This window comes from Giraffa tippelskirchi, chromosome 11, assembly GCF_054371585.1.
Source record: "Giraffa tippelskirchi isolate mGirTip1 chromosome 11, T2T-mGirTip1v1.2.pri, whole genome shotgun sequence".
NCBI classification, from domain to species: Eukaryota; Metazoa; Chordata; class Mammalia; order Artiodactyla; family Giraffidae; genus Giraffa; species Giraffa tippelskirchi.
This window is the reverse complement of record NC_137285.1, coordinates 122,263,801-122,290,124: the sequence shown is the minus strand read 5'-3', so window position 1 is coordinate 122,290,124 and position 26,324 is coordinate 122,263,801. Positions and strand designations below refer to the sequence as shown.

General features: G+C 39.7%; 1 protein-coding gene across 1 annotated transcript; it reads right to left on the bottom strand.

Annotated features, from left to right (window-relative positions):
- Positions 1-12,308: 12,308 nt before the first annotated feature.
- LOC145525724 (olfactory receptor 52M1-like) lies at positions 12,309-16,427 on the bottom strand. The gene has a single exon (XM_081539245.1). It carries the CDS (start codon positions 14,602-14,604, stop codon positions 13,651-13,653), a length of 954 nt encoding a protein of 317 aa, XP_081395371.1. The 5' UTR covers positions 14,605-16,427; the 3' UTR covers positions 12,309-13,650.
- Positions 16,428-26,324: the final 9,897 nt, after the last annotated feature.

Genomic DNA, 26,324 nt, shown 5'->3' with positions numbered 1-26,324 from the left:
CCAATAGAAGTGCTGTGTACCTAGCAAGCACTCTCTAAATGACTGTTAACAATCTCACACCTATTACAACTTACCCTAAGTAAATATAGATTTTCCCACAAAACCAAATATACTGACTTTATGTATGAGTCTCTACATTATCCTGGCTTACTCTGTACACTTTCAGAACATAACTGATCACTCTGTGGCTTGTCAACCCTTTTCTCAAAGAAAAATGCACCTGAGAAATCCCATTTCTTTATCCAAATGCAGATTTACAACAGTATCTGAATTTTATTTCTGCTGAAGCTCATCAAGAATATACCCTTCACAGAATCAGAATCTGAGTGGGAAAGAGAATGGAGACAGGCTTCTTCCCCCAATACTCAGGATGCAGGAACCTGTTTGTAGTTAACGTTTTTTCCAGGGTATACAGTTTCAAGAGCCAAAGTGTCGTCACTAGTCAACAGAACTTGTCTTCTTTGTTTTCCCAAAAGTACTTAAATGGCTTTTCATAAACAGAAAGTACTAGTTGACACATGCGTCTGTTAGGTAGTTAGAATTGGAAAGAGGAGTCCAGAAAGGTGGTGGCTAAAAGACAAGGAAGGGAAAAGCCCGCGAAAATAGAACAAAGGAAGGTCCGAGGACTGAAGTGAGGACTTCAGGTAGAAGAAATAGCACTCCTGGCTAGCCCAGTTTACATAGGAGAGGCCCAGGGGGAGGAGAAAAAACATATAAAAAGAGGAGCCAAAGGGCTGGGGCTCTCTCGCTCACTCTCACTCTCTGGCGCACACTCTCTTTCTCTTCTCTCGAAGTCTTTTGGGTCAGCATTCCCTCACACCTCAAGGATGTATTTTCCTTTATTTTCTAAATAAAACTGAGTTGTAACACGGAGCTGTAATACTGGTCTGTCCAAGGGCTGCAACGCTGGTCCGTTGCTTCAAATTTTTTTTGTGACGAGACAGAACCAAAAAAATTACACACTCCCTCGACACATCTATTTTGTAGTCTATATCTACATTGTAAAAAGATATCAAACGATGGATTTTAAGATTAAGACCCAGAGACAAGAACACAGTCACTCACCTAAGGTTGTTTAAGGATGCTGCTTGTGGGAGAAGAACCTATTAGAAATGTATTTATTTCTACCTGCATCTTTTTTAGTTCAGGCCACATTTTCTCTCTCCTGATTCATGCAGAAGCCTCCTAATTGGGCCTGGGTATGGGAGGTAACTGACTGTGCCCCCATCCTTCCCCACTCACCACACCTGTGTCACCTCTTTCCTATTTTCTGCAGTTCTAGCTCTGCCCACAGCCCTTAGTCTGAAGTAGAATTCTTGGCTCTGTCCTTTAGCTTCATGCAGTCCCAGTGGAAGAAATCTGAGAAGGTGAGAGCTTAGAAAGGAGCAGCTGGCTTTACCCTGACAAACCTCTGACCTTCTCCCAAAAGGATATGGAAGAAGACACTGCTGCACTTGGGAAGGACCCTCAAGAGTTTATTGAAGCCTCTTAATCTCTCCTCTGAGGATTGATGCTATGGGGCTCCCCTGACACAGGGCTCTACTCCATCCCTGGGGTTTCCAATAGCCCATGTCCATGTTTAGTGGTGCCCATTCATACTTCCCAAAGGTCATTGCTTGCTCTCCAGAGGCTGAGAGCACTTGGTCTTCCACATGCCTCCCCTTATCCCTACCCTACCTTACCTATGTCAAAGAGAGCTCCATTAGAACATATAAACTGCAACCAAGTCCTACTTGATAGGAGTTCTGGCTGAATCAGGTCAAGGCCAAGATCATCTCTTGGGTATTTGTTTTGCATAAATGTTACATATTGGCATTGATTTCCAGCTTATAAATTTGGAATGGCAATTTCTCTGATCTTATTCTGTTTCTTATCTAAAATGGAGATCATATTCTCAATTTCTCTGAATTTACCTGGATGATATAATTATAAATATTTGAGAAGTCCTATTGTTATTATTATCAGTAAATAATTACCAACCATCTATTAAAAATGGTTGATCTTTCTATCTACAACTGACTTTAATATCTGCTATTTTGCAAAGACCTGAGTTGGAAGCCTGTTTTTACCAGGTTTCCCCATGAACATTACCTGTCCTAATTCCCCATAATACTTTAAAAAAGCAATTTAGAGCTATGTACCTCAATCACACCCATCCTCTTCCTATAGAGGTATCCTGGACCTAACTTATCTTCCCTCATTGTTAGCCTTCAGGGGGTAGTTTGTTCAGTGACCCCACAGCCTCCAGCTCCAAAGATATGTCTGTTATTCTGAGATGTTAAAGTGGAATTCCTACATAATACCTTTACATTTGGAGCCTAGATTAACCAAGTATAGGTAGTCCAAAAGGTGGCATAAGGAGCAAAGCAAGCAAGACAAAAAAAATAGGCCTTTGTGTTGAGAGAAATCTATGATGGAACAGAGGACACACTGTTAAGTTAGGAATACCATGCTCACAGGAAACACATCTAGGACATGGCCAGCAAGGCTGAGTTGATACAGGGTTAAATGAGTGACTACAGCTCATGGTCAGAACATCCAGGCAAAGCCAGGTAAAGCAAGCAGGGCTTGAGGGAGCAAAATAGCTTATGTTTCCCCCTAACTCCATTCTGAGGAGATAAAGCCTGATATTATGGGGAAAGTGATGAAAAAACATGAGTGGTGAGGGACTGTGGCTTATATAACTGTTGGAGATAACAAATGGAATTGAGCTCAGATGTTCTAGTATTCTATTTGTGTCTTCCTGACTTTTGTGCATCAATGTTAACTCACATTTATCCACATGTTTAAGTTTTCTCATATTCTTCATTCTGCACAATTCTGTGCTGCTATCTTATTCACTTTTCTGCTTCAAGAACTTTTAGTTTGCTTTTAGTGAAGGCCTAGTAGTGACACATTCCATCAATAATTATTTATAAAACTCTTTCAGTCATCTTTAATCTCAAAGGATATTTTCACTGGGAACAGAATTCTAGATAAGTCACTTTCGTATCTATTTAAAGCTATTACTCAACTTTATTCCGCCTTCTCTTTTTCTTGACATGAACAGTGAGTATTACTTTTGGTCCCATGAATTTAATGAATTCAAATGTGTCTTTCACTCACTCCAATATTTTTTTTTTTTGGCTTGTTTCCCTCCTTTTTTGGTTTTTATTTGCTTATCTTTGGCTAGCTGAGTTTTTTGATCACACAGAAATTTAGACCAGGTAAAGACTTTGCAAAAGTTTCTTAATTTTTTTCAGAATAAAATTCAGAATTCTGGGCAGAGAGTTGACAATGATATACGTTTCTCAAAGATTGTGTCTCATTTCTATGATAAGAACAGAGGAAGAAGGTGAGGGTAGAAGCAGGGAGGGGTATGACAATAATCCAGAGGTTATATTGTCTCCTAACCAAGGTGCTAACGTTGCATGAGGTGAGAAACAATCAGATTTTGCATGATTTCCAAAAGTGCCAATGGGATTTCTTAAAAGATTAGAAGGTGCGAGAAAAAAGAGCTTCAAAGATAACATCAAGACTTTTGACTCAAGCAACAGGAAGGAAGGAGTCTTGGGATCACTGAGTAGCACTTGGCCCTACACTCAAGCACTATTCTTGGTGCTTCACTGATGATACACAGCTCGGTACACTCATTTGGGATGCTGGCAAGTCCTAAGTTTTAGTTGTCTAGAAATATCATCACTAGGCCCAGACCACTGCACCAGGGTTTCTTTTTCCTAATCTCATATTCTGTGTATGATGGTAAAATGTCATCTGCTTATAGGCTGCTCACATTTCTTGTTCATACTTTGTTCATATGCCAAACTCAAATGAGCTAATACAGAAGGTAACTTCTCTTTTACTGTTAGTGACTGATCACGGTTGCTCTGATGTTAGAGGTATTACTTGACTTTGGGAGCCTTGTGATATTGGACTTGTCCTGGAAACAAGGCCATTCCTTCTTCATTGGTGATGTATATGACCTACAGGCTTTGACACTCCTTAAGTCCTCAAGAGGATTAAGCAGACCTCTGTTTTGGGAACTGCTTCTTTTCAGGCATGTTACTTTGTCTATTGGGCTTCCCAGGTGGTGCTAGTAGTAAAGGGCCCGCCTAATGCAGGAGACTTAAGAGATGTGGGTTCAATCCCTGAGTCAGCACAATCCCCTGGAGGAGGGCATGTCAACCCACTTGAGTATTTTTGCCTGGAGAATCCCATGGACAGTTAGCATGCACACACAATTTGTTGATGTGGTGTTAGAATTTACTGTAATTTTTAAGCTTTCCATCTGTTCAACTATGGTAAAAAAAAAAAAAAATTTCACCCTGGGAACTATTTCCGTGTGTGTGTATGAGAGAGAGAGAGAGAGAGGGAATTATGAGAGTAAAGATAGAAAAAGGCATTAAGTAGCTCTCTGGGTTCTTGCTACACCCTTCTATTTTTTATGGTTTCCAACGTTTCCTATTCCATCTGACATGGACTTTTTATCTGTCAATGTTTAAAAAAAAAAGAAATTTGTAGAGATAGACATATATGTATATTTCATAAACAGTAGTCTAACAACCCACCTGCAATACAGGAGACACAGGAGATGTGGGTTGGATCCCTGGGTGGAGAAAATCCCTTGGAGTTGGAAATAGCGACCCATCCCCAGTATTCTTGCTAGAAAATTCCACGGACAGAGGAGCCTAGCGGGCTACAGTCCAAGGGGTCACAAAGAGTCAGATGGGACGGAAAGACTAAACACACACACATGCATAGTCTCTGAAGAAACAATGTGATCACAGGGTAAAAGTGCAAATACGCTTTTGTGGAAGATATTGTATGATGGTGTACTAGTTTGCTGGGCTGGTATAATAAAATACCGTTTGTGTGAGTGTATGCATGCTAATTCGCTTCAGTTGTGTCCAGTTCTTTGTGACTTCATGGGGTATAGCTCACCAGGCTCCTCTGTCCTTCGAATTTTCCAGGCAAAAATACTAGAGTAGGGTGCCATTTCTTCCTGCAGGGAATGCTCTCTACCCAAGGATTGAACCTGCATCTCCTGCATTGGCAAACATGTTCTTTACCACTAGTGCCACCTGGGAAGCACAAAGTACCATACACTGAGTGGATTAAAAAAGAGAAACAGTGTCTTCACAATTCCGGAGGCTAAAAAGTCCAAGTTAAGGTGCTGGCAGGTTTGATGTCTTAAAGTTTTAGTCTTACCTTTTACTTGGCATTTTTCTCGCTGTACCTTCACAGCGTGTTCCTTTGAGTGTGCCCATGCCCAAATTTCTTCCTCTCATAAAGATATATGTTAGAATTCCTTTCTTTTTTTTAAACTGTGGCAAAACACACATAACCAAAAATTTAGCTTCTTAATCATTTGAGACTTCCCTGGTGGCTCAGACGTAAAGGATCTGCCTGCAATGAAGGAGACCCGGGTTTGAACCCTGGGTCTGGAAGATCCCCTGGAGAAGGAAACGGCAACCCACTCCAGTATTCTTGCCTGGAGAATCCCATGGACAGAGAGCCTGGTGGACTACAGTCCATGGGGTCACAAGGAGTTAGACACGGCTGAGCAACTAATATTTTCACTTCCACTTTAACCATTTTGAAGTGTATAGTGCAGTAGTAGTAAATACATTCATGTCGTGCAATTGTTGACACCCATCTCCAGAGTTCTTTTCATCTTGAAAAACTGGAACTCGATATACATTAAATAGTAAATGCTTATTCCTCTTTCTTTCTGCCCCAGGAGATCCCCATTCTATCTCGATGAATTTGGCAATTTAGATGCCTCATATAAGTGGAATCAAGTATGTTTCTTTTGTAACTAGCTTATTTGTTTTAGCATAATGTCCTCAGTGTCCGTCCATGTTGCAGTACGTGTCAGAATATCCATTCTTTTTAAGGTTAAATATTATTTTTGTATATACCACATTTTGTTTGTCCTTTTACCCATACATGGGCACTTGAGTTGATTCTACCTTTTACATATTAGGTATAATGTTACTAAAGGCATGGTTGTACAAACATCCCTTTGAGAGTCTGCTTTTGGTTCTTTTGGGTATGTATACAGAGGTAAAGTTGCTGGGTCCTGTGGTGATTCTATTTGTAATTTTTTTAGATGCTGTTATCCATAGTAGTAAGCCATTTTATATCCCCATTAACAAGGTATAAGGGTTTCCAACTGCTCTACATCCTCATCAACAATTATCTGGTTTTTTCGAAGTATAGTTGATTTATAGTATCATATTAGTTTCAGGTGTACAACATAGTGATTGAATGTTTTTATTAGAGCATAGTTCTACAATGTTGTTAGTTTCTGCTGTACAGCAAAGAGAATAAGCTATACATATACGTATATACCCCCTCATTTTTTGCCTTCCTTCCCATTTAGGTCACCATAGGGCAGTGAGTAAAATTCCCTATGCTATATCGTAGTTTCTCATTAGTTACCTGTTTGATACATAATAGTGTGTTTATGCTAATCCCAGTCCCTCAAATCCTCACACTTCCCCTTCCTCCACTGGTATCCATGGGTTTGTCCTCCACATCTGTGTCTCTATTTCTGCTCTGCAAATAAGTTCTTCTGTATCATTTTCCTAGATTACACATATAAGCAATACTATATGATATTTTTCTTTCTGACTTCACTCTATATGACAGTCTCTAGGTCCATCCACATCTCTGAAAATGGCATATAGTTTTATTCCTTTATATGGCTAAATAATATTCAATTGTATATATATATGCCACATCTTCTTTATTCTGTTGATGGAAATTTGGGTTGCTTCTGTGTCCTGGCTATTGTAAATAGTGCTGCAGTAATCATTAGGGTGTGTTTTGAATTACAGTTTTCTCCAGGCATATGCCCTGTGAGACACTGCTTTTGCTGTGTCTCATAGATTTTGGATTGTTGTGTTTTCATTTTCCTTTCACTCTAGGTATCTTTTGATTTCCTTAGTTGCTTAGCAACATTGTTTAGCCTCCATGTGTTTCTGTTTTTTATAGTTTTTTGTTGTTGCTGTTGATTTCTAATCTTAGTGTTGTGGTGAAAAAAGATGCTTGAGTTCGAATGTCTTAAATTTCCTGAGGCTGGCTTTCTGGCAGAGCATGAGACCTATCCTGGAGCATGTCCTGTGTTTGCCTGAGAAGAAATTGTAGTCCACTGCTTTTGGATGGAATGCCCTATAAATATCAATTAAATCCAATGGTGTAATACATCATTTAAGGGATGTTTTCTTTTTGACTTTTTTCTGTCTTAAACACTATTGTCAATTGTGTTACTGTAAATTTCTCCTTTGTGGCTGTTAGTATTTGCCTTGTATATTGAGGTGCTCCTATGTTCAATGCATATGTATAATTTTTATATCTTCTTTTATATCTTTTATGTACTGTCCTACTTTGTCTCTTGAAATAGCCTTATTTTAAAGTCTATTTTTCCTGATATGAGTATCCTCTTCCAGCTTTCTTTTGATTTCCATTTGCATGGAATACCTTCTTCCACATCACTTTCAGTCTGTATGTGTCCCTAGATCTGAAGTGGGTCTCTCATAGACAGCATATATGTAGGACCTGATTTTGTATCCATTCAGTCAGCCTGTGTCTTTTGATTCAGTTCAGTTCAGTTGCATCTGACTCTTTGTGATCCCATGGACTACAGCACAGCAGGCTTCTCCGTCCATCACCAACTCTCGGAGCTTACTCAAACTCATGTCCATCGAGCTGGTGATGCCATCCAATGATCTCATCCTCTGTCGTCCCCTTCTCCTCCCGCCTTCAATCTTTCCCAGCATCAGGGTCTTTTCCAGTGACTCAGTTCTTCGCATCAGGTGGCCAAAGTATTGGAGTTTCAGCTTCGGCATCAGTCCTTCCAATGAATATTCAGGACTGATTTCCTTTAGGATTGACTGGTTCGGTCTCCTTGCAGTCCAAGGGACTCTCAAGAGTCTTCTCCAACACTACAGTTCAAGAGCATCAATCCTTCGGTGCTCAGTTTTCTTTATAGTCCAACTCTCACATCCATACATGACTACTGGAAAAACCATAGCTTTGACGAGATGAACTTTTGTTGGCAAAGTCATGTCTCTGCTTATTAATATGCTATCTAGATTGGTCATAGCTTTTCTTCCAAGGAGCTAGCACCTGTTAATTTCATGGCTGCAGTCACCATCTGCAGTAATTTGGGGGCCCAAAGAAATAGTCTCTCACTGTTTCCATTATTTCCCCATCTATTTGCCATGAAGTGATGGGGCCAGATGCCATGATCTTAGTTTTCTGAATGTTGAATTTTAAGCCAAATTTTTCACTCTCCTCTTTCACTTTCAGCAAGAGGCTCTTTAGTTTTTCACTTTCTGCTATAAGAAAGTAGTCCTATCATCTGTGTATCTGAGGTTTTTGATATTTCTCCCAGCAATCTTGATTCCAGCTTGTGCTTCACCCACCCCAGCGTTTCTCATGATATACTCTGCATATAAGTCAAATAAGCGGGGTGACAATATACAGCCTTGACATACTCCTTTCCCTATTTGGAACCAGTCTGTTGTTCCATGTCCAGATCTGACCTGCATACAGATTTCTCAGGAGGCAGGTCAGGTGGTCTGGTATTCCCATCTTTTTAAGAATTTTCCACAGTTTGTTGTGATCCACACAGTCAAAGGCTTTGGTGTAGTCAATAAAGCAGAAGTAGATGTTTTTCTGGAACTCTCTTGCTCTTTTAATGACTCAACAGATGTTGGCAATTTGATCTCTGGTTCCTCTGGCTTTACTAAATCCAGCTGGAACATCTGGAAGTTCAGTTCACATACTGCTGAAGCCTGGCTTGGCAAAATTTGAGCATTACATTGCTAGTGTGTGAGATGAGTGCAATTGTGCGGTAGCTTGAGCATTCTTTGGCACTGCCTTTCTTAGGGATTGGAATGAAAAGTGACCTTTTCCAGTCCTGTTGGCCACTGCTGAGTTTTCCAAATTCTCTGGCATATTGAGTGCAGCACTTTCACAGCATCATCTTTTAGGATCTGAAATAGCTCAACTGGAATTCCATCACCTCCACTAGTTGTGTTCGTAGTGATGCTTCCTAAGGTCTACTTGACTTTGCACACCAAGTTGTCTGGCTCTAGGTGAGTGATCACACCATTGTGATTATCTGGGTCGTGAAGATCTTTTTTGTATAGTTTGTCTGTGTATTCTTGCCACTTCTTCTTAATATCTTCTGCTTCTGTTAGGTCCATACCATTTCTGTCCTTTATCGGGCCTATCTTTGCATGAAATGTTCCTTTGGTATCTCTAATTTTCTTGAAGAGATCTCTAGTCTTTCCCAATCTGTTGTTTTCCTCTATTTGTTTGCACTGATCGCTGAGGAAGGCTTTCTTATCTCTCCTTGCTATTCTTTGGAACTCTGCATTCAGATGGGAATATCTTTCCTTTTCTCCTTTGCTTTTTGCTTCTCTTCTCTTCCCAGCTATCTGTAAGGCCTCAGACAGCCATTTTGCTTTTTTGCATTTCTTTTCCATGGGGATTTTCTTGATCCCTGTCTCCTGTACAATGTCACGAACCTCTGTCCATAGTTCATCAGGCACTCTGTCTATCAGGTCTAGTCCCTTAAATCTATTTGTCACTTCCACTGTATACTCATAAGGGATTTGATCTAGGTCATACCTGAATGGACTAGTGGTTTTCCCTACTTTCTTCAATTTAAGTCTGAATTTGGCAATAAGCAGTTCATGATCTGAGCCACAGTCTGCTCCTGGTCTTGTTTTTGCTGACTGTATAGAGCTTCTCCATCTTTGGCTGCAAAGAATATAATCAATCCAATTTCAGTGTTGACCATCTGGTGATGTCCACGTGTAGAGTCTATTTGCCCATCTATTTGCCACGTGTAGAGTCTATTTCCCCATCTATTTGCCATGAAATAGAATTTATTTGCCACAAATTATTTTCACAAATATTTTTTATTTTTTTTCATGGAAAATATTTATTTTACACAATAAATAAAATCTATTTGCCACAAAGAAAGGCAATGCCAAAGAATGTTGAAACTACTGGACAATTGCACTCATCTCACATGCTAGCAACGTAATGCTCAAAATTCTCCAAGCCAGGCTTCAACAGTATGTTTACTGAGAACTTGAAGATATTCAAGCTGGATTTAGAAAAGGCAGAGGAACCAGAGATCAAATTGCCAACATCGACTGTATCATCAAAAAAGCAAGAGTTCCAGAAAAACATCTGCTTTATTGACTACACCAAAGCCTTTGACTGTGTGGATCACAACAAACTGTGGAAAATTCTGAAAGAGATGGGAATACCAGACCACCTGACCTGCCTCCTGAGAAATCTATATGCAAGTCAAGAAGCAACAGTAAGAACTGGACACGGAACAACCGACTGGTTCCAAATTGGGAAAGGAGTACGTCAAGACTGTATATTGTCACCCTGCTTGTTTAACTTATATGCAGAGTACATCATGCAAAATGCTGGGCTGGATGAAGCACAAGTTGGAATCAAGATTGCTGGGAGAAATATCAAAAACCTCAGATATGCAGATGACACCACCCTTATGCAGAAAGTGAAGTTCTTAGAATTGTATCAGACTAAGGATTTTTAAAATCAATTCCAATTTATCTTATATAACTTTTTTACTCTAAACCCCATTATGGACGGAAGATTCAGGGAGAAAAGATTGAAGCAAGTGACATTTTGCATAACTGAGTTTGAGTATAATTTTTTTACTTGTTATACAAGGAAATATTTTAGAGTATTTAGTGTTTTACTGTCACAAGACTGATTAAGTGGGTGTCAACATTTAAAAGGCTCAGTGAGTACCAAGCATTCAAGGAGAACAGAGAAAACCTGGGTCTGTGTATCTGACTTTCTGCAGAGAAGCAAAGAGCAATGTTTTCTGGAGCAGAGGTTGGTACCTTTTACAAGTGAGGCACAACTGCAGAAGTCCTTTGGTTTTTCCAAGAACTTACTCATGTTACTCTTCCTGTCTTGTTACCCTTCCCATGGGCCTTTCAGTACACAACAGAATACTGTTTTTAAAAGATAAGTTGTTGTTTGTGTGCCAGGAATTATGCAGCATTTTAAGTTCATTATTATATTCTTATAATTAACACATGAGGAGCTACTATCACTACTTCCATTTCTAAGAAGAGATTGAAGTTTAGATTGTGCAGCACATCCAAAGTCTAGAAGTGATTATTCTAAGTCCAGAGCCCAGGTTCTAAATTATTAATACTTGTGTCATGTAATACTTTAATAACTAGAATGATGCTTCCTCCCTTAACTATTTCCCAATCTTTATTTTTTTCCCTGAAGACTTATAGACTAAAAATGTGATGACAGTGTATTTTACTTCCACCCTGAATATGGGTAATAGAAAAGAAAGAAATTTGTGTGAAGGAGAAACAAGGAGTTGGCTTTGAAATAAGAGGGATATTCAGGTATTAGACTTAACACATCCTCATACCACATTCACCAGGGTACCTTCCCTCTTATCCTGAGATAACCCTTTCACCATGAAAGGGCTCAACCATGATTATAGTTGACAAGGAATTAAATATTAGAATTAAGCTTATATCCTGAATCTGATAGGCCTGGGTATTGTCATGGATGGTGGTTCCTAGGATGGAGGAGAAGCACACATACAGGTAGTATTTTTCTTCTTTATACAGTATTGAATGACTGGGGATAAAAAAACTAGGGATTACTGGTAGTTGGTCTTAATCTATAGTAGAACTAACAGGTCTTCTGTAGAGAAACACCTTACTGTGGGATTTTGGAGGATACTGGCTAGAAAGTTCTTAGTACTAATCCTTGTGAATTCAATTAAGTCTAGATTAAAAGCCCTGAATCTCCATTCACACACTTTGTTTCAGGTAGTGTAAATGGACTTTTGGCTAATGCCAAAGAATTATCCTGCGACAAAATTTCCTTGTTCATGGCCATCAGTGACACCAAGGCTGAGGGAAAGAACACCATTTTTCTTCATTTTCTCAAAGCCCAAGGTGTGGTCAGGAGATAAAATAAGCTTCTAACTCTGATTTTATAGTATATTTTCATCAACTCCTAATACAGGTTAGCAGATAAATTACATTTGGCATTAAAATTATGTTCATAGAACACAGTATTTCCCCAATAAACAGACTTGTTTTGGCACTGAACTCCAGGACCCTTGATAAAGGAGATGGGAAATAACCTTTCACCCAAAATAAGAAAAAGAAATATTCCCAATCAAACCTTAGGCTTAGGCATAATATCCTGAGGAAATAGAAATTTATACCTGGCTTTGGGGCAGGGGGGTGCGGTTAAGCTAAATTTTAGAAAATTTCTGATATTTTAATTTTTTTTTTTTGATACATGAGGCTTGAATTTTTGTTCTGGCTTAATTATTGACTTCTTTATGCATTCAAATACAAAGATGATTCGTTATATTTTAAGTCAGCTTCATCATGATAAGTCGCTTCAGTCGTGTCCGACTCTCTGCAATCCTACGGACTGTAGCCCACCAGGCTCCTCTATCCATGTGATTCTCCAGGCAAGAATACTAGAGTGGGTTGCCATTCCCTTCTCCAGGGGATCTTCCCCATCCAGGGATTGAACCAATGTCTCCTGCATTGGTAGGCAGGTTTTTTACCACTAGCACCACCTGGGAAGCCTTAGCTTTTGAATTTTTGTAATGGGTTGGAAATTGAGGCGGTTAAATGAGCATGTTAGATTTAAAGTCTGAAACATCAACTAAAATGGACATACCATAACTGAGTAAGATTGCTTCATTCCATTTGTTGTCACAAAATATCTATAGGTTTCTAGCTTGAAGTAGCCATCACATGATGGAACTTCTATGATCAATAAAGTTCATACATTTCATTTTGATAATTTTTCTGTAAGAATTATCCAAGGATATCTAGAGTTTTATCAAAGTTTGCATCTACCACTGGGAATATATTTATTCTCATCACCTTTACTCAGTTCTCTATCCCAGCTCTTTCAAGTGAATAATCCCAGGGTTACCTTCTTGCTTCTGTCATTTTACCTCAGTTTGGCTGCTGTGCTTCATGTAGGCCATTTCAGGGCCTCCAAAATGGAATCTCCTAATATCCTTCTGTCTCTTCCTCCCCACTCACAGTCAACTTTCAATGAGGATATGTGGGATATTGCATTTCCATTTATCTATTTAAATGGGAGAATGACCTGGCTTGAGGACTTCCACACCTTTCTAAAAGTTTACAAATTCTGTTAGTAAAGGTCTGGAAAAATTAGAATGATTAATCTGAGACTTGGAATGGGACTCTACTACCCACGGGAGTTATACTTTTACCTTCCAGAAACTGTACAAAACACTCTCTCCAAAGAGAAACCAGAAGTCTTTTACCAAAAAAGTCAAAGCTATAAATGATCCTTCTTCTGTTGTCTGTATGCTTGTGTCTGTTGTGCTTAATTTTATGAAGTCAAATAGTAAAAGGAATGTTGTACAAAAATTCAAGCCCCTGATTTCCTCTTTCAAATATTTCAGGTATTCTCCTTTCTGGAAATCGATGGTCAAACAATATATTTTAGTGTTCCTCTCATCCCCCAAACTCTGGTAAGACTTGGTTGTATGGGTCTTATTTCATTGGCTTCCCTGGTCAGAACCTTTCCCTGCCATCATTAAATATCGTATGTCTCATACATGCAGAACACTCACTTGGATCGAGCCCCTGCCTTTAGAATGTGGAGAAGTCTCTCTCGAATTTGTTTAGTGCGAACAGCATAGACAACTGGATTGAGGATGGGTGGGATGAGGAGGTAAAAGTTGGCCAAGAGGATATGAATATGGGGAGGGACATGATGGCCAAAGCGGTGAGTGAGAGAGGACACAGCAATGGGTATGTAAAAGACAAGAATAGCACAAATATGAGAACTGCATGTACCTAGGGTTTTAAGCCTAGCCTCAGGGGTGGCCAACCCCATTACTGTCCTAAAAATCATCACATAGGAGGCAGCGATGGCTAATGAATCCAGGATCAATACCAGGAAGCCAATTCCCATTCCGTATAAGTTGTTGACTGTGGTGTCACCACAAGCCAAGGTGACCACGGCCATGTGCTCACAGTAGGAGTGGGTAATGATTTGGGTCCAGTAAAGGGGCAGCCTCAGGCGAATCACTATAGGCAGGGGTCCAATGTAGAGTACTCCATGGAGGAGAGCAGCCAAGCCCAAACGTCTCACTGCTGTATGGGTGAGCACTGAGGAGTGGCGTAGTGGGTTACAGATGGCCACGTAGCGATCAAAAGCCATGGCAAGGAAGATGCCTGACTCAACAGTGGCAAAGCAATGGATAAAGAACATCTGGGCCAAGCAAGCATCCAGGTCAATGTGGTGGGCATCAAACCAGAAGATGGCTAGCAGTTTGGGCATGGTAGAGGTTGACAGGACTAAGTCAATGACAGCCAACATACACAGAAAAAAGTACATGGGCTGGTGTAGGCTGTGCTCCAACTTTATCACTGCCAGGATGGTCACATTCCCCACCACAGCCACCAGGTACATGGAGCTGAAGGGGATGGAGAGCCAGATGTGCAGAGATTCCAACCCTGGGATGCCAGTGAGCCAGAAAGAAGTAGGCACCAAGCAGGCATTATTAGACAGGAACATGTTTGAGGGTGTAGAGTATCGAAGGGACAGGAGCTCTTAGTTTTAGATTTTTACTCCTATGACAGATGTGCCTCTGGAAACTGTAGACTACTGTAATCTTATTTCCATTCTGGATCACTGGTGGAACCTACAATAAAGAAGAATTTTGAGTACCTACTTGAAAATTGACATTATGTACTTTATAAAAGACTATGCCTGAAAACACCCACCAGTATATCTAGAAGCAGGTATGCTCATGACTTCTACTGCTAAATGCTCTTCCATTTCCTTTAGGAAATGGTTCCCCCAGACAAAATTACTGGGTCAAAGGGGATGAACAATTTTAGGGACTTCTACACTGGAAAACATAAATTTCAATGTGCAGTGCTTAAATATAAGTTCATGTAATAATGTTTAGCCTAATGCCTGCATATGCTTCTCTTCACTGTATACACAGTAACATCAATAACACTGGCTAGCTATTTGAAATTCCCTATTTTATAATGAAAATTTGGAAAAATGTGCTCAAAAGTAAAGCAGTGTTTCTGTATTACTGCAATATGATGTAAACATTTTACCAGGTAAGTGAGGGGCAGATTAAAGAATGATAGATTAGAAGAAGGTAGATTAAAGTATGATATAATTTTATTAAAATATGTGTTATATAGGAGCAATCTTAGATATAAACATTATTTTAATTTTCTTTTTGTGTATGGGTATATTCTGCTTTTGAAAAATAGCTTTAAAAATTTTACAGAATTATATTAGTGAGATACAATTCCCTTTTCTTTAATGGCTTAATGATTAGATTCAACAATCTGACCAAACCATTGACTTCTTTAAAAGATACCTGGCATAGGACCTAATGTTTCAAAGGAAAATATCTCATTTAATGATGCCCAGATTTCATGGTTAGAGAGATGAACAACAGCTAGAGTAAACCTTCTTAAGGAAAATTAAGGACAAATTCTCTTAACCTTTCTGAGAATATGGGCATCATCTATAATTTGAGATAGGTAAAAGATGAGGTACGTCTTTTTATGAGCAAATCTCACTGGACATTTGCTCATTATCTGATCATCGTGATTAAAAAAAGACTGACAGAAAACAGTTAAGACAGCCCTTTTTACTGACCACATCCTTCTTGGTGTTTATTCTTTGAAGATACAGGAAGATCAGCATTAAACCACTGTCCATCACTTGTAAAGCCTTGTCCATGTCTTGCTCTTCTGGGCCTCAGGTACCTCTTAAGAATAGCAATGGCTTCTATCGCTTCAAATCCACAGGGTTCAGAACTTGAGGGCACAGGGTCTAATTTGGGTCTTGCCCTGTCTTGGGCTTGCTTTCCTCATGGTTTCCATTAGAGTCTCAGATTCAACAGGTCAGACTTCCATACTTGTGTCATGGTAACATGGTGACTTTCTTCACACAGCTACATTTTCTGAGACTTCTCATCACTACCCTGGTTTTCACCCAGGCATCAAGCCCCATCTCAGAACATCCCTCCTCTACAAAGCCTTCTTTGACTACCTACTCATCCTCTCATATAGAGACATCATTGAATTCCTACCCCCCCAATCACCTCAAGTCCATGCACATTTCAAACTATTCATGTCTAAAATATAAATAGCAGTTACATTTCCATAGCAAATAAGCATAAGAAATGCCTCTGTGTAACCTCATGGATTCTAAATTCAGGCTCCAACCACAATTTTCTTTTCTTAACACCCAGTCAATGTCTGATCCAGAAGTAAGTAAACTCATGAAAACCAAAAAGTGGTTCACAAGTGTTCTTTTATATCAACTCTGACTTCAGCAGTTCTGTGAATTGAGTACTTGAATATGCCAATAAGTGATAACACAGGTGAAGTTACTTCCTCGGGGATCTTGATGCCTCAGTCTACCCATTTTTCATAAGACTACCAATGGTAACAGAGAAGGGAATGGAAACCCACTCCAGTATTCTTGCCTGGGAAATCCCATGGACAGAGGAGCCTGGTGGGTGGCAGTCCTCGGGGTTGCAGAGAATCAGACATGACTGAGCGATCAAACAACAGCAATCAATGGCAAAGGGTAAGTAGAAAGAACGAAAAAGTGTGAGGCTCTTGGCACCTGGCAACAGTTTCTTTCTCCATATTCTTACTGTTCACTATAGAGCAGAGAGTAGAGTAGAAATTTACATCTTGCAAACTGGAATAGTTTCCTTTGTTTCACTGTCATGTGGGACATCTGTGAAGATTCCTCAAGTCCAGGAATTGTAGAAGAGAGAGGGATTTTCAAGGACCAGTAGTCAGTATACAATTTCATCTAACAAAAGGGACAATATCTGGACATGTTCTCTAAAGATGTGCTAGGCTGCTTTCTGCTTTAGGATGGTGTTCTAATAACTCAAAGTAAGGGTAGTCAAAATATCTCATCATAAAAGAAACAAATCTGGGTTTAAGTCCATTCCATGAACACTAACTTTGATTTGTGCCAGACCCAGTTTAGTCAATAAAATTGCAACTGAGTTTTAGGCTAGGACCAAGAATACAAACACAGGTTTAAAAATAAAATCCACCAAGTTGATAATTGGCCTGTTAAGTGGTGGTTTGAACTAGGTGTGGCACTTAAATTGTGTCACTTTACCTAGAACATTCCAGAGAACCAGTTTTTGTATTAGTCCACATAAGGGCATTTTTACTTGGATAACACAGATATGCCTGAAAGTCATGGAGAAGGTGTCCTGATAGTGGGTCTGAAACTCCTGAGAGAGATGTTTTGTGGTGGTGAGATAAATGTGGATTAGAGGCAAGACAGTTGAGTTAGCATTGTAACTAAACCTGTTTCTGGCTCTATGACTTAGAATGGCAAACAGGCAGTATAATCTCTCTGCCTTTGTTTTCTATTTTGTGAAATGAAGGGAGTAATAGCTACCTTAAGTTGCATCATGTATTAAAATGAACTGTTTATAAAAAAGTGTGTGCACACAAAGGAGGTGAACGACAGAGGCCAGGCATCTTAACGGGCACTGTATTCCCGCCTTACCTGCTCCTCTCCTCTGTTCTTTGCCCTGTTCCATAGAGCACTGGGGCTTCCCTGGTGGCTCAGATGGTAAAGAATCTGCCTGCAAAGCAGGAGACCCTGGGTCAGGAGGATCCCCTGGAGAAGGGAATGGCAACCCCTTCCAGTATTCTTGCCTCCTCCTCCTGGACAGAGGAGTCTGGTGGGCTACAGTCCATGGGGTTGCAGAGTTAGACACAACTGAGTGACTGACACACACGCTAGAGAACACTGACACGGTGCTATTTTCATGTGACCTTGATAATTTCATTTCCTTCTCTCCCGATTGTATAAATAGCCTTTTAAACATGGATAAAAAATAACCAAAGAGACCTGCTGATGGTGTAAAGATCCAGTTTGGAGAGAAGATTGCCCAATTATGGAGCAGAATACAAGAGGTCCAATCAGGATGAAATAGTTCCATCTTTTCTCTCATGTACTAGGGGAGTAATAGGCAATAAAACTTTCTACCTTGGGGTTTAACCTTTTCCTTGATTTGTAACCCAGTCCAATTTATACTCAACTTATTTCTCCTACTTTTGACTATATCTGTAAAGAAAGTAAGCCCTGGATGGACCAAAGACAAATGCAGCCTTTGAAAACTGGAGTCTGATTCTAATGACTTTGTCTTCATCTTTGGAATGTACTTACCCATTTGGGCGATGTCCACAGAGCTCTAGGCTCTGTTCATTTACAGCAGTCACCTCTTGTCCGGATGATTGGGTGAGTTTAGTTCACAGTCAAAAGGAGGCCATGGCCCTACCTCTTTGATTTTTTTCTTCTGTGTCCCCTCTTTATTCAGGTACTGGAAATAGCCAGTTTCTTCCAAGGGTTGCACAGAGAAACCTGGAGCCTGCCTTCTGGGTTTTGAGTTACCCACCCCACCATGGGAATAGTCTTCACTCCTTACTCTACTCTGCCTCCCAGGACTAGATTAGAAAACATTCCTACTCTCCTCCTGGGGCTGTTGACTAGCCCCACGTGTCTGACTATCCTTCAAGGCTTGAGGTATTCAAGGACTGTAAAAGTGCCACTGGGAGACAGTTCACAGGAGAAGGGAGTGGTGAGCCACATACATCAGATACTGGTATAACCAATAGGGACATTTATTTGTTAAGTTTTTAAATACTATAAGCAAAGGTTAAGATGGAGGCTATACAAATAAAGCTGTGTGCTCAGTCACTTCAGTGTCCAGTCATGTCTGACTCTTTGCCAACCTATGGACTGGAGCCTGCCAGGCTCCTCTGTCCATGGGATTTTCCAGGTGAGAATATGGGAGTGGGTTGCCATGACCTCCTCAAGGGAAGAGGAAGGCTAGTGTATTTTTTCCACTGTCACAGATGTATTGGACAATATTTGTCATTTTTTCTTCTCATTCTTAGAATTCCAGAAGGAAAATTATCAACCACTGTGCAGGCCTCATAAATCCTGTTGTCTGCTTGTTTTCCTAAAGTGGTTGTCCAGTTTGTGTTTAACCCAGCATTGAGTTCATTTGCTAAATTGCCCTATGGTTATTTAAGAACTATTCTTTATATAGGTGAGAACAAAAATACAATATTTTCATTTTATTTCTACAGAGTGAACACTAATATTTGAACAATTTGTGTCCAGGATATTCATTTTGAACAATTTCTCTCCAATTTCTTCTGGGCTTTCCTGGTGGCTCAGATGGTAAAGAATCTGCCTGCAGTGCAGGAGCTCTCTGGGTCGGGAAGATCCCCTGGAGAAGGGAATGGCAAGCCACTCCAGCATTCTTGCCTGGAAAATCCCATGGACTGAGAAGCCTGGTGGGCTATGGGCCATGGGGTCGCAAAGAGACCAGTTTCTGCTACCATATACTTAATGTGTTTGTTTGATATATTTAATATGCTTAAAGTGCAGAGAGTTAAGTCAGAAAAATCTGAAGATATTCCTACGGGAAGTTTGGACACATGTTACATACAAAGAGGTACTTTGACAAGCATCATTAGTGATTCATAATATTTCATCTTGATTAGAGAACCCTCCTTGAGATTTCTTAATTATTCATACAATGCTCTCTCTCTTCTGTATCCTTATAAGCTATGCCTTAACTCTTATTTTTTTTTAAATTTTATTTATTTTTGGATGTGCTCGGTCTTTGCTGCTACGCAGGCTTTTCTCTAGTTGCAGTGAGTCGGGGTTACTCATGTGTACAGACTTCTCATTGTGGTGTCTTCTCTTGTTGCAGAGCACAGGCTCTAGGAATGTGAGCTTCAGTAGTTGCAGCTCATGGGCTCAGTAGTTGTGGCTCCTGGGTTCTATCTACAGCACAGACTCAATAGTTGTGGTGCATGGGACAGGTTGCTCCATGGCATGTGGGTTTCTCCCAGTCCAGGGATCTAATCTGTGTCTCCTGCAATGGCAGGCAGACTCTACCAATGAGCCACCAGGGAAGCTCCTGCTTTAACTCTTAATGAACCTCGTCATTGGGCTGATCAGTTTGGTAAAGAGAAAGAAAAGACACTCACATGCCAGTTTGAAAGTTTGTGAGACATTGATCACTCTAAATGTTAACAAAATGATCATCTAGAGCTTTATGATAAAAGCAATCACAATCTTTCATCTCTGGGAAATATCTGCTTTGTCACACATTGATTCCCTGTTGTAGATTATTGCTCTCTCCCTGGTACAGACTCAGGTTAAAGGAATTGTTAGCATCTTAGGCAAAACTGGAAGGATATAGCGATGTAGGAGGATTCAGCAGTTAGGTCTGATTTTAAAGCTCCTTTTCTCCCCCACCAGGTTTATTGACCTATAATTGGCATTTAGGGTCTACAATGTGTGTGTGGGGGGGCGCTGGGGGGAAGGCAGGAATCCTGGGAGTACATGGTGTGAAAATAGCCTCCAGGAGGGTCACTAAGACGTGACCCTTACCCAAGAGCCTTCAGGTGCCAGTGCTGGGATGCCTGAGGCCAACCAACCAGCAGGGTAGGAACACAGTCCCACCTATCAGCAGAAAGGCTCTCTAAAGTCTTCCTGAGCCCATGGTATCCCACTAAATACATCCTGACAGGGACCTGCCCACCAAAGGGACAAGACCCCAGTTCCACCCATACACATGTATGCTATCTACAAGAGACCCACTTCAGATCCAGGGCCACATACATACTGAAAGTGTGGGGATGGAAAAATGTATTCCATGTAGGTGGAAATAAAAACAGCTGAAGTAGCAATACTCAGATAAAATAGGCTTTACAATAAAGAATGTAACAAGAGACAAAGAAAAACAATTTTAAGTATTTGCCTTATATAGAGTTGCTCCTATGTTCTGTGCATATATGCTAACAGACGTAAAGGGAGAATTAGTAATGCAATAGTGGGGGACTTTAACAATATCTCACTTTGGTGAAGGGAGAGTTCAATGTAATTAAGCACTCATTTTACAAAAGGTTTTCTGCTGGCCACAAGGAGCTGGTGTCATCATGAAGGGATTTAGTGATTTTCTAGATGAGGAGATTTAAGGATTGGGATCATGAAATTAGTTCCTGAAAATATCTAAGTAAAGGCCTGTTCCATCAGCTTCTCTAGAGCAGAAAGTGCCTACTCTACTCTGAACAGTACAGGGTTCAATCTCCGCAGAAGCAGATTGCAAATGCCCTTGGTGTTTGATTGCTGGCAATGCTCTTCGCAAGGGCCAATTTGTAGTTGACAGGGCCCTCTTGTGGTTATAAATTTGATCATACTTTGGGAGGCATTTCATGACCATTTCCCACGTTGCTGTGAAGGCTCATTCCTAGCTCTGGAGAAAGTTTTGCTGATAGTCCAGTAATAGCACATTGAGTGGCCTAAGTCTTAATAGTCAAAGATCTCTAGACACTTGTCTTCTAGTTATGGTCCAGGAAAATATTCCCTCTAGTTGCATCTTCCCATATCTAGAGTTACACTATTACAATCATTGGTCACATTGAGCTAAACATTTGATCAACTGCTTCTAGTTATCATTATTTTTGTTGGAGGCTCAGTCACACATTTGGTAATATAAGAAACAAATAATGTGGCTAATAACATTAGTGGAATTATAAGTAAATATTTCAGCCATGAGCCTCCCACACTAAACCAGTTGTTTAAAAGATTGTCAAGACTAGGGAATGGGTCACTTAAGGCAGAAATCTGATTTTTCATATGGTTCATCAAATTTGTTACATTAAAGGATTCATCAGGTATGAAAACACAGTATTCAGTTTGAATTATGGCACAGGTACCTCCCTGAGATGCTGCAAGGATGTCCAGGGCTGTGCAGTTTTGTAGCACCACCTTCTTCATCATAGAGACCTCAGTAACCAGGCTATTAGCCTATTGAACTCTATCATTCAAAGCTTATGAAATTTGTTAAGGCTTTGATATGGCAAATTACATCCTCCAATCCCACTGAAGGCACACAAGAAAATAGCTGCTAGAATATAGATGTCTTGACTCATTGGTTTCACATCAATGTTAGATTGCCTCAAGTTACCTCTAATTTGTTATGTATATAACCTTGAGTTCATGGGAATCCCACGGGAAGGTGTAGCCTTCCTACACCTTTCTATCCATCCTGGTAGAAGCCAAGCCATAAATTAGCACCACAAATCCATGGAGTTCCATACCAATTACACTCTCTAAGGGTAATAGGCAGCATGGTTCATATGGCACCCAGATTGATATTGACTAGATTGATCATTCTTAGTATGATTTAATTGTTGCCAACACAGAGGAAATTTTAAACTTAAAAGACCATCGCCTGGTGTTAACCAGATAGATCCATCCCATAATTGTGAGAGTTTTCCTTTTAGTAGATAAGAGGTTACAGTTTTTGACTGAGACCTAGCTTGTCACTCTGAGCTAGGAGAAAACTTAAACCTATGGTCAGGGTCAGAGCAGATATTACTTGTCCAGGTGAGAGGATACCATCTAGTAATACCACAAGTAGACAGAACAGGACTGAACTCTCTTCTAAAATAAATTTCCTAGGGGGCATCCAATCAGATCCCTGGAGGGGAGGGATCTTGCCCCACCAAGGCAACCCAGGAGTACAAGACACAGGTAATTGGTCACAACCCAACAATTGGATTGAGTTTTAAACTAGCATAGAATCATGTCTATGATGGGCCTTTGTATATAAATCAAATGTTTTCTAAGAAGTCAAGAAAACATTATAAATGATCATATGAATCAAGTACAGCATCTTGGGCAAGCCGTCTACTTCTGATGTTGTCATCTTCTTATCCTAGTGTGGTGCAGTTTCCTTTGCTTGAGCATTGTTTTACAGTGTGTATGCAGGCAGCAGTCCTCCCTATAGAAAAGTCCAGTGTAGGGGCCTTTGGAAGTTAATTCAAGAGTCAATTTCCCTTCAATTTCATGGTGCATGAGCTAGTTAAGAGGACCTGATAGAAAGGTCCATCCATCCAGGTTGGAGACAGTCCCTTAAATTATGTCTTTCTCCAGTCTTGGTTGCAGGTCTGATCTTCATCTGCAGACAGATTACTGAAGAAAGCTTCAGAAACAAACTTAGAGTGCCCTTTAATAATTCAATTAAATTTTACATTAATATAGCATAACATCAAAGAACTGTCCAGGAAATGAGTCTTAGTAGATACAGACCTCCGTTGACAAACTGGGATTTAACATTCACTGGAACCTTTTCTCCCTAAAATTACCCACATTATGACCAAATTAAGACTAGTTAGTTTGCAAAATAGGTCTGGTCTCAATAAACTTGGCCTGATAAGTTATATAACCATAATTGATCATAGACTTTTTTGCTTTGCTGAAACTTTTCTAAAAAGAGCCTCAGACTGAACTTTTAAAATAAAACCTCTCAGGGCTAGGAAAATCACGCCAAAGGCTTATCACAGATTTCACCTAACAAATCTATGTGAAGACCTCCGTTCTCAAGGTCTTCAAAATTCCTTGAGATTTCTTTACATGTTAGTGAGATAACCCTCCTAACTTATCCGATAAAGTTACCTGAAACCTAAGAGTTTCCAATCTCTGAAGGGGCCAGATAGAAAAGATAAATGTTTCAATTTGTTTATAAAGTATACTTTTGCCAATGTGTTTATAAAGTACACTTTTGCCAAATTACTATCATGGTTAGTTTGAGGGGAAGGTTTTTCTTATACCTAGCAAACACAGATTCAAATCAGTAATTTTTCAGATAGAAACCAAAGAAGTTATAAGCATATTCACCAGTTCATTCAGTCCTTTTGTTAACTTTTGTGAAGTCATCAGGTTTTCCATTATGTGTTAGTTGCTCAGTCTCTTTACAACCCCAAAGTCCTTTTTATAAATCTCCTTGAAGAGGAAGCATTTTTGCAAAACTTGGTTAGTGCTGTGACAACACTTTAAGATAGCAACTAGAATTATGACTGATAACATTTTACCCAGACATATCAGAATTTTAGGAACTCCATATAATTTCTAGGACAACTATATTAGTAACATTTATCATACAATATAACCCAAGATTTATTACTCACTTGACAGTACTTCCCATGTAATTCTGCACACAAAATGAATCTAATTAGCATAATGTCTCTCTTTGGGATGTTTCAGGGGCTCTCTGAAGCATCCTAAAATTAGCTAGACATCAAAAGTGACTCATTAGAGTGATTTATGAAGTTTTGTTAACAAGTATCAAAAAGGTTTAGAACATTCAGTCAGATAGGACTATAGGATACTGTGATGCAATAGCTATTCACTTAGCCAAAGTAACAATAAAGGATTTCAGAACAGATCATTTTAAGAGATGAAGAAACTTAAATTTGTTATCAAAAAGCAGTTCAACATCTGAAGAGCATGTGTCCTCTTAACAGAGAGGAAAGCCAAAATCAAATTTTTACACCAGTTTACTTTTAAATTAGTCATGACCATGCACAAAACTCTTTTCTTAGGGTCCACTTTCCACAAACCTTCTAATCACTTTCTGTACCCACTACTTTGTTCTCCCATCCTGAAACAGCTACCTATAGGTCAGACCTACTTCCTTTACCCCTCATAAAGTGTAATTCTGTTCCTTCTACCTTCTTTACTGGAAACATCCTACTTTCCTTAAGTAACCAAGAACTGATCTTTATATTAGCATTCTGTAGATTGGGGAGCATAAGTATCAGTGATAATTTCTAAAAACATTTGCTTTCTTATAGAGAACATCTCAGGATGGCACCAAACATATTCATTAATAGTCCAAAATCTCTTTAGTTTCTCTTTAAGAGGAAGTTACTGTTCAGTAATGAATGCTTCAGAATCATAACTGGAAATGACCTGAGGTGTGTGCATACTCAGTCATGTCTGACTCTCTGTGACCCCATGGACTGTAGCCTGCCAGGCTCCTCTGTTCATGGGATTCTCCAGGCAAGAATGCTGGAGTGGCTTGCCATTTCTTACTCCAAGGGATCTTCCCAACCCAGGGATTGAACCCATGTCTCCTGCGTTTGCAGGCAGATTCTTTACCACTGAGCCACCTGGGACTCCCAAATTCAATACTCTTTCATTACTTAGTTTAGCACAACCCTATAGAAATTCAAGGTATTCCAATCTGGAGACACTATTTTAGACAGACATTCCTAAAGCATAATTATTCTTTATAGGGTTTATCTAAAAGTTCACATCTCATTTACATATTTTTCTTAGAAGTTTCAATTGAGGTAATTTCCTTGCTGACAAACTTGTAACAGATATAACATTATTTAATGCAGATTAAACCTAGGCACAATGAAAATATTCTGCTCAATGTTAATAACTCTCAGACATCTCTATATTAGTTAGGTCAAACAAACATTAATACCAGGTATTTAATACTGCATATTTCCGAGTTCACATGAACGTGAAATTCATTTAGGTTAATTTCTTTTGTATTTGGAATTGTCTGATTTGTAAATCCTTACTTTTCTTAGGCCAATTAGATTAGAACTCATTTACAAAGTAATCTCAGCAATCAGCAATTTATCCAAAAACAAAGACACACACTGAGACATACATATATCCAAATAGACACAAAGAGATCTCACAGCTTTGTTTTCCAAACGTGTTATGAATCAGATATCACAATATAAAATTCACTAATTGTAAATAAAAGTCGGAATAAGAAAATTCTGAAAATGGTTTCACTCCCCCCCTCCTTTTTTTTTTGTTTCAGGAATTATAGATGGTCTAAATAAGTGATTCAGAGAGCTCTAGTCTCAAGGCATAGGAGGAGTTATTTCCTCAGGGCAAGAATTCCTTGGAAGAAAACTTATGACCAACCTAGACAGTATATTAAGAAGCAGAGACATTACTTTGTAAACAAAGTTCCATCTAGTCAAAGCTATGGTTTTTCCAGTAGTCATGTATGGATGTGAGAGCTGGACTATAAAGAAAGCTGAACGCTGAAGAATTGATGCTTTTGAGCTGTGGTGTTGGAGAAGACTCTTGAGAGTCCCTTGGACTGCAAGGAGATCTAACCAGTCCATCCTAAAGGAGATCAGTCCTGAATATTCATTGGAAGGACTGATGCTGAAGCTGAAATTTTAATACTTTGGCCACCTGATACGAAGAGCTGACTCATTTGATAAGAGCCTGATGCTGGGAAAGACTGAAGGTGGGAGGAGAAGGGGATGATAGAGGATGAGATGTTTGGATGGCATGACTGACTCAATGGACATGAGTTTGAGTAAACTCCGGGAGTTGGCGATGGACAGGGAGGCCTGGCATGCTGCAGT